The 12,500-nt window shown below is 40.2% G+C and overlaps 1 protein-coding gene across 1 annotated transcript in view; it reads left to right on the forward strand.

Moving 5' to 3' along the window:
• rnf215 (ring finger protein 215) overlaps positions 1–12,500 on the forward strand; it is a 47,405-nt gene that overhangs the window by 4,272 nt on the left and 30,633 nt on the right. Inside the window, exons 3-7 of the mRNA XM_058375002.1 lie at positions 136–207; positions 563–648; positions 1,998–2,052; positions 2,126–2,230; positions 2,349–2,465. Coding sequence (XP_058230985.1) covers positions 136–207; positions 563–648; positions 1,998–2,052; positions 2,126–2,230; positions 2,349–2,465 — 435 coding nt within the window. The remainder of the gene's footprint in view (positions 1–135; positions 208–562; positions 649–1,997; positions 2,053–2,125; positions 2,231–2,348; positions 2,466–12,500) is intronic.

Below are 12,500 nucleotides of genomic sequence, written 5' to 3' on the forward strand. Positions count from 1 at the left end.
ACACTCACACTCCCTCTCTCTCTCTCTATCAGACACACACACAAACACATACTCTCTCTCTCTCTCTCTGTCACACACATACAATCATTTTGATATTTCCAATATAATGATTATTATTATTATTGTTGTGTGCAGATGAAGAGGGCGTTGGTTTTGGGGGCGTCGGCTCTCATCATCCTTGTGTTAAACCAGAACACACTGAGAGAGGTACACATTGTTTATAACACATCTATTGCATACACACTGTTTATAACATGTCTCTTACAAACACACTGTTTATAACACATCTATTACATACACACTGTTTATAACGTCTCTTACAAACACACTGTTTATAACATCTCTATTACATACACACTGTTTATAACATTTCTATTACACACACAGTTTATAAAAATCCTATTACACACACTGTTTATAACATATCTGCTACACACACACACACTTTATAACACTTCTATTACACACACACTGTTTATAACATATCTGTTATACACACAGTTTATAACACATCTATTGTGAGCACTACAATGAGTGGTGATGGACCTCCTGTGCTTTACAGATGGATGTGTCTCAGCTTCTCTCTAAACCCATCATCATCATACAGAACTCGGAGAACGTCACTAAACTGTTTGGGGCTCTGCTCAGGTAACACACACACAAACACACACATACACACACACAAACACACACATACACACACACACAAACAAATACACATACACACACACACACACAAACACATACACAAACACACACACATACACAAACACACGCACACACAAACACACACACACAACACACACCCAAACACACACATACACACACACACAAACAAATACACAAACACACACATACACACACACACAAACAAACACACACATACACACACATACACAAACACACACACACACACATACACAAACACATACACAAACACACACACACACACATACACAAACACACGCACACACAAACACACACACAACACACACACAAACACACGCACACACAAACAAACACATACACACACACACAAACAAACACACACATACACAAATACACAAACACACACAAACACATACACAAACACACACACATACACAAACACACACAAACACACGCACACACAAACACACACACAAACACACACACACAACACACACACAAACACACACCCAAACACACACATACACACACACACAAACAAATACACATACACACACACAAACACACACACATACACAAACAAACACACACATACACACACAAACAAATACACACACACAAACAAACACACAAACACACACACATACACAAACACACACAAACACATACAAATACACACACACAAACACACACAAATACACACACACACACACACACACACACCTAAACACACATACACACACACACAAACAAATACACATACACACACACAAACACACACACATACACAAACAAACACACACATACACACACACAAACAAATACACACACACAAACAAACACACACACATACACAAACACACACAAACACATACACAACCACACACACACACACACACACATACACAAACACACACAAACACAAACAAACACATACACACACAAACAAACACACACATACACAAACACACACACAAACACACACATACACACACACACAAACAAACACACATACACAAACACACACACACACAAACAAACACACACACACACAAACACACACACACACAAACACACACATACACACATACACAAACACACACAAACACATACACAAACACACACAAACACACACATACACACACACAAACACACACACACAAACACACACATACACACACACATACACAAACACACACAAACAAATACACAAACACACACACACAAACACACACACACACAACACACAAACACACACAAACACACACACAACACACACAACACACACAGGTATTAATAAATGTGTAATGTGAATTGATTTTTTTCAGGGGTCTACATGCCACTGCAAGAATCACATACAAAACATTACTACAGAATAACCTGGTAAGCTGTAACACACACACACACACACACACACACACCATATAAAATGTGTGTGTGTGTGTGTGTGAGACAGGGTGCTACCCTCACTCTGTGGTCGAGTTGTGGTCGATCCAGATGGGGGCGCTATGGAGAGTGGCAGGGAGTCGTGTGCACCGGAGAGACCAACTCACCTGTACAGGTACAACACCACACACACACACACACACACACACACACACACGTCACTGCCCAGTGTACTACTGCAACACCTCAGGTCAGGTGTGTTAGTTATGTGTGTGTGTGTGTGTGTGTGTCAGAAATATCTGCAGCAGTTGTGGAACACAGTGGTGTTAATCGCTCTGATCCTCTCCACTGGAGTACTCGTCCACGCCCGCTGGCAGTACCACGATGACCAGCTCACTGACCAGCTACAGGTCAGAACAGGAGACAGGAGATTCAGTAGAAAAGTGTCTCAGAACACAACACAACACCAACACAACACAACACAACACCAACACAACACAACACCAACACAACACCAACACAACACCAACACAACACAACACCAACACAACACCAACACAACACCAACACAACACAACACCAACACAACACCAACACAACACCAACACAACACAACACCAACACAACACCAACACCACACAACACAACACCAACACAACACCAACACAACACAACACCAACACAACACCAACACCACACAACACCAACACAACACCAACACAACACCAACACCACACAACACCAACACAACACCAACACAACACAACACAACACCAACACAACACCAACACAACACAACACAACACCAACACAACACCAACACAACACCAACACAACACCAACACAACACACCAACACAACACCAACACAACACCAACACAACACCAACACAACACAACACCAACACAACACCAACACAACACAACACCAACACAACACCAACACAACACAACACCAACACAACACCAACACAACACAACACCAACACAACACCAACACAACACAACACCAACACAACACCAACACAACACAACACCAACACAACACAACACAACACCAACACAACACAACACCAACACAACACCAACACAACACAACACCAACACAAATACACACCAACATTAACACAACAAACACAACACTAACACAACACCAACATACAACACATAACACAACACTAACACCAACACAACACAACACACAACACTAACACACAACACCAAATATTAACACTAACACAACAACACAACATAACACAACACAACACTAACATTAACACAACACAACACAAACACAACACCAACACAACACCAACACAACACCAACACAACACAACACCAACACAACACAACACCAACACAACACAACACAACACAACACCAACACAACACCAACACAACACAAACACAACACCAACACAACACCAACACAACACCAACACAACACCAACACAACACCAACACAACACAACACCAACACAACACAACACCAACACAACACCAACACAACACCAACACAACACCAACACAACACAACACCAACACAACACAACACCAACACAACACAACACCAACACAACACAACACAACACAACACCAACACAACACAACACCAACACAACACAACACAACACCAACACAACACAACACAACACCAACACAACACAACACCAACACAACACAACACCAACACACCAACACAACACCAACACAACACAACACCAACACAACACCCAATAACACTAACACAACAACACTCACAACACAACAACAACACCAACACAACACCAACACAACATACAATCCAATAAATACAACACACTAACACAACACCAACACAACACAACACACCACACAACACCTAACACAACACTAACACAACACCAACACAACATTACAACACAAACACCAACACAACACCAACACAACACAAACACAACACAAACACTAACACAACAACACAACACACCACCAACACAAACACAACACCAACACAACACCAACACAACACAAACACCAACACAACACCAACACAACACAAACACCAACACAACACCAACACAACACCAACACAACACAACACAACACAACACAAACACAACACCAACACAACACAAACACAACACCAACACCAACACAACACCAACACAACACCAACACAACACCAACACCAACACAACACCAACACAACACACCAACACAACACAAACACAACACCAACACAACACCAACACAACACACCAACACAACACAAACACAACACCAACACAACACAACACCAACACAACACCAACACAACACACCAACACAACACAAACACAACACCAACACAACACCAACACAACACCAACACAACACACCAACACAACACAAACACAACACCAACACAACACCAACACAACACCAACACAACACAACACAACACCAACACAACACCAACACAACACAACACCAACACAACACAAACACAACACAAACACCAACACAACACCAACACAACACCAACACAACACAACACAAACACCAACACAACACCAACACAACACCAACACAACACAACACCAACACAACACAAACACAACACAAACACCAACACAAACACCAACACAACACCAACACAACACCAACACAACAACACAACACAACACAACACTCAACACAAATAACACAACACAACACCAACATTAACACAACACAACACCACACAACACAACACTAACACAACACTCAACACCAACACAACACCAATCATAAACACACCAACACATAACACTAACACAACACAACACAACACCAACACAACACAACACAACACCAACACAACACAACACAACACAACACCAACACAACACCAACACAACACCAACACAACACCAACACCAACACAACACAACACCAACACAACACCAACACAACACAACACAACACCAACACAACACCAACACAACACAACACCAACACAACACACCAACACAACACCAACACAACACCAACACAACACCAACACAACACAACACCAAACACAACACCAACACAAACACAAACACAACACCAACACAACACAAACACAACACAAACACAACAAACACTAACATACACTAACACAACATAAACACAACACTAACACAACACAACACCAACACAACACTCAACATAACACAACACAACAAACACAACACCAACACAACACCAACATTAACACTAAACACAACACCAACATTAAATACATAACACAACACAACACCAAATCAACACAACACAAACACCAACACAAACCTAACACAACACAACACAAACCAACATAACACAAATACAAACCTAACATTAAACACAACACAACACAAACACAACACTAACACCAACACAACACACCAACACAACACAACACAACACAACACAACATAAACACTAACATAACACTAACACAACACCAACACACAACACTCAACACAACACAACACAACACTAACACAACACAACACAAATAAACATAACACCAACACAAACACAACATAACACAACACAACACAACACCAAACATTAACAACACCAACACAACACTAACACAACACTAACACAACACAACACAACATAACACCAACACAACACAACACAACACAACACAACACCAACACAACACCAACACACAACACAACACAACACCAACACAACATAACACCAACACAACATAACACCAACACACACACACAACACAACACCAACATAACACAACACAACACCAACACAACACAACACAACACCAACATAACACCAACACAACACAACACACAACACAAACACAAATACAACACCAACACAACACCAACACAACACAACATAAAGACAACACCAACACAACACAACACCAACACAACACAACACAACACCAACACTAACACTAACACAACACAACACAACACAACACAACACTCAACATAACATAACACACCCAACAACAATAACACAACAAAATAACTAACACAACACTAACACAACATCAACACCAACACAACACCAACATAACACTAACACTAACACAACACCAACACAATAACACAACACCAACACAACACAACACAAACACAACACAACACAAAACAACACTTACACAACAAAACACAACACAACACAAACCCAACACAACACAACACAACAACAAACACAACACATAACATAACACCAACACAACACCAACATAACACAACACAACACCAACAAACACAACACCAACATAACATTAACACAACACAACAGAAACTAACACAACACCAACACAACACAACACAACACCAACACAACACAACACAACACAAACCTAACACAAACACAACACCAACACAACACAACACAACACAACACAACACCAAACATTAACACTAAATACAACACAACACAATACAACACAAACCTAACATAACACAACACAACACCAACACTCAACACTAACACAACACAACACAAACACAACACTAACACAAACACAACACAACATCAACATAACACAAACACAACACACAACACAACACAAACACAACACTAACACTACAACACCAAATACAACACAACACCAACACAAACACAACACCAACACAACACAACACCAACACAACACCAACACAACACAACACCAACACAACACCAACACAACACAACACAACACAAACCCAACACAACACCAACACAACACAAACACAACACCAACACAACACAAACACAACACCAACACAACACCAACACAACACAAACCAAACACAACACCAACACAAACACAACACCAACACAACACCAACACAACACCAACACAACACAACACCAACACAACACCAACACAACACCAACACAACACAACACCAACACAACACCAACACAACACAACACACCACCAACACAAACACAACACCAACACAAACACAACACAAACACAACACAACACCAACACAACACAAACACAACACAACATTAAACACAACACCAACACCAACAAACACTCAACACAACACATTACACTCAACACAACACAACACTAACACAACACTAACACAACACAACACCAACACAACACCAACACAACACCAACATAACAACACAACACAACACCAACACTAACACAACACAACACAACACCAACATAACACAACACTCAACACAACACAACAACACAACACACAACACAACATAACACTAACACCAACACAACACCAATAATTAACACAACTAACATAACACAACATCAACACCAACACCAACATAACACAACACCAATACACACCAACACAACACCAACACAACACCAACACCAACACAACACCAACACAACACAACACCAACACAACACAACACCAACACAACACCAACACAACACAACACCAACACAACACCAACACAACACCAACACAACACAACACCAACACAACACAACACCAACACAACACAACACCAACACAACACCAACACAACACAACACCAACACAACACCAACACAACACCAACACAACACCAACACAACACAACACCAACACAACACAACACAAACCCAACACAACACAACACAAACCCAACACAACACAACACAAACCCAACACAACACAACACAACACAAACCCAACACAAACACAACACCAACACAACACCAACACCAACACAACACAACACCAACACAACACCAACACAACACAACACAACACAACACAAACCCAACACAACACCAACACAACACCAACACAACACCAACACAACACAACACAAACCAAACACAACACCAACACAAACACAACACAAACACAACACAACACAAACCAAACACAACACCAACACAAACACAACACCAACACAACACCAACACAACACAACACCAACACCAACACAACACCAACACAACACAACACCAACACAACACCAACACAACACAACACCAACACAACACCAACACAACACAAACACAACACATAACACTCAACACCAACACCAAACACATAACATTAAACACCAACACACCAACACAACACCAACACACCACCAACACAACACAAATACAAACACCAACACAACAACACACAACACCAACACAACAACACAACACTCAACAAACACAACAATACTCAAACACAACACCAACACAACACCAACACAACACAACACCAACACAACACCAACACAACACAACACCAACACCAACACAACACCAACACAACACCAACACAACACAACACAAACACCAACACAACACCAACACAACACCAACACAACACAACACCAACACAACACCAACACAACACAACACCAACACAACACCAACACAACACAACACAACACCAACACAACACCAACACAACACCAACACAACACAACACCAACACAACACCAACACAACACAACACAAACCCAACACAACACAACACAAACCCAACACAACACAACACAAACCCAACACAACACAACACAAACCCAACACCAACACAACACCAACACAACACCAACACAACACCAACACAACACAACACAACACAAACCCAACACAACACCAACACAACACCAACACAACACAACACAAACCAAACAACACAAACACAACACCAACACAACACCAACACAACACCAACACAACACAAACACAACACCAACACAACACCAACACAACACCAACACAACACAACACAACACCAACACAACACCAACACAACACCAACACAACACAACACAACACCAACACAACACAACATCAACACAACACACCACCAACACAAACACAACACAAACACAACACCAACACAACACCAACACAACACCAACACAACACATAACACACAACACACACAACTCTCACAACACAACACACACACACACACCAACACAACACCAACACAACACACAACACAAACACACTAACACATACCACATAACACATACACACAAACACAACTTAACACTAACACAACACACACAATACATACATAACACAACACCAACACAACACATTAACACAATACAACACAACACTAACACCAACACAACATACACACAAACACACTCCAACACAAACACACTTTTATACACAACACACAAACACACTAACACAACATCAACACAAACACACAACATACAACATAAACATACACACAAACACACTATACACAAACACCTTATTTACACAACACACAACATACACATACACAAACACACTCATTATACACAAACACACTCCTTTATACACAACACAATACATACACAACACAACACAACATACACAAACACACAATACACACAAATACAACACTATACACACAAACACAAACACAACACACACAAACACACTGCTATACACAACACACAACACAACACATTTATACACAAACACACTCCTTTATACACAAACACACTCCGTTATACACAAAAACACTCCTTTATACACAAACACACTCCTTTATACACACAAACTCCTTTACACACAAACACACTCCTTTACACACAAACACACTCCGTTATACACAAACACACTCCTTTATACACAAACACACTCCTTTATACACAAACACACTCCTTTATACACAAACACACTCCTTTACACACAAACACACTCCTTTATACACACAAACTCCTTTACACACAAACACACTCCTTTATACACAAACACACTCCTTTACACACACACACACTCCGTTATACACAAACACACTCCTTTATACACAAACACACTCCATTATACACAAAAACACTCCTTTATACACAAACACACTCCTTTATACACAAAAACACTCCTTTATACACAAACACACTCCTTTATACACACAAACTCCTTTACACACAAACACACTCCTTTATACACAAACACACTCCTTTATACACACAAACTCCTTTACACACAAACACACTCCTTTATACACAAACACACTCCTTTACACACACACACACTCCGTTATACACAAACACACTCCTTTACACACACACACACTCCGTTATACACAAACACACTCCTTTACACACACACACACTCCGTTATACACAAACACACTCCTTTATACACAAACACACTCCATTATACACAAAAACACTCCTTTATACACAAACACACTCCTTTATATACAAACAAACTCCTTTACACACAAACACACTCCTTTATACACAAACACACTCCGTTATACACAAACACACTCCTTTATACACAAACACACTCCTTTACACACAAACACACTCCATTATACACAAAAACACTCCTTTATACACAAACACACTCCGTTATACACAAACACACTCCTTTACACACAAACACACTCCATTATACACAAAAACACTCCTTTATACACAAACACACTCCTTTATACACACAAACTCCTTTACACACAAACACACTCCTTTATACACACAAACTCCTTTACACACAAACACACTCCTTTATACACAAACACACTCCTTTACACACAAACAAACTCCTTTACACACAAACACACTCCTTTATACACAAACACACTCCTTTACACACAAACACACTCCGTTATACACAAACACACTCCGTTATACACAAACACACTCCTTTATACACAAACACACTCCTTTACACACAAACACACTCCGTTATACACAAACACACTCCTTTATACACAAACACACTCCTTTATACACAAACACACTCCTTTACACACAAACACACTCCGTTATACACAAACACACTCCTTTATACACAAACACACTCCTTTATACACAAACACACTCCTTTACACACAAACACACTCCATTATACACAAAAACACTCTTTTATACACAAACACACTCCTTTACACACAAACACACTCCATTATACACAAAAACACTCCTTTATACACAAACACACTCCTTCATACACACAAACTCCTTTACACACAAACACACTCCTTTATACACAAACACACTCCGTTATACACAAACACACTCCTTTATACACAAACACACTCCTTTATACACAAACACACTCCTTTACACACAAACACACTCCTTTATACACAAACACACTCCTTTACACACAAACACACTCCGTTATACACAAACACACTCCTTTATACACAAACACACTCCTTTATACACAAACACACTCCTTTACACACAAACACACTCCTTTACACACAAACACACTCCGTTATACACAAACACACTCCTTTATACACAAACACACTCCTTTATACACAAACACACTCCTTTACACACAAACACACTCCTTTATACACACAAACTCCTTTACACACAAACACACTCCGTTATACACAAACACACTCCTTTATACACAAACACACTCCTTTACACACACACACTCCTTTACACACACACACACTCCTGTATACACAAACACACTCCTTTACACACACACACTCCTTTACACACACACACACTCCTGTATACACAAACACACTCCTTTACACACACTCCTTTACACACACACACTCCTTTACACACACACACACTCCTTCATACACAAACACACTCCTTTATACAAACACACTCCTTCATACACAAACACACTCCTTTACACACACACACTCCTTTACACACACACTCCTTTACACACACACACACTCCTTTACACACACACTCCTTTACACACACACACACTCCTTTATACACACACACACTCCTTTATACACACACTCCTTTACACACACACACACACTCCTTTACACACACACACTTCTTTACACAAACACACTCCTTTATACACAAACACACTCCTTTATACACACACTCCTTTACACACACACACACACTCCTTTACACACACACACTTCTTTACACACACACACTCCTTTATACACAAACACACTCCTTTACACACACACTCCTTTACACACAAACTCCTTTATACACAAACACACTCCTTTATACACAAACACACTCCTTTACACACAAACACACTCCTTTACACACAAACACACTCCTTTATACACAAACACACTCCTTTACACACAAACACACTCCTTTACACACACACACACTCCTTTATACACAAACACACTCCTTTACACACACACTCCTTTACACACAAACTCCTTTACACACAAACACACTCCTTTATACACAAACACACTCCTTTACACACAAACACACTCCTTTACACACAAACACACTCCTTTACACACAAACACACTCCTTTACACACACACACACTCCTTTATACACAAACACACTCCTTCATACACAAACACACTCCTTCATACACAAACACACTCCTTTACACACACACACACACACTCCTTTACACACACACTCCTTTACACACAAACACACTCCTTTACACACACACTCCTTTATACAAACACACTCCTTCATACACACACACACTCCTTTATACACACACACTCCTTTATACACAAACACACTCCTTCATACACAAACACACTCCTTTATACAAACACACTCCTTCATACACAAACACACTCCTTTACACACACACACACACTCCTTTACACACACACTCCTTTACAC

This window comes from Hemibagrus wyckioides, linkage group LG22 (assembly GCF_019097595.1).
Source record: "Hemibagrus wyckioides isolate EC202008001 linkage group LG22, SWU_Hwy_1.0, whole genome shotgun sequence".
Taxonomy (NCBI): domain Eukaryota; kingdom Metazoa; phylum Chordata; class Actinopteri; order Siluriformes; family Bagridae; genus Hemibagrus; species Hemibagrus wyckioides.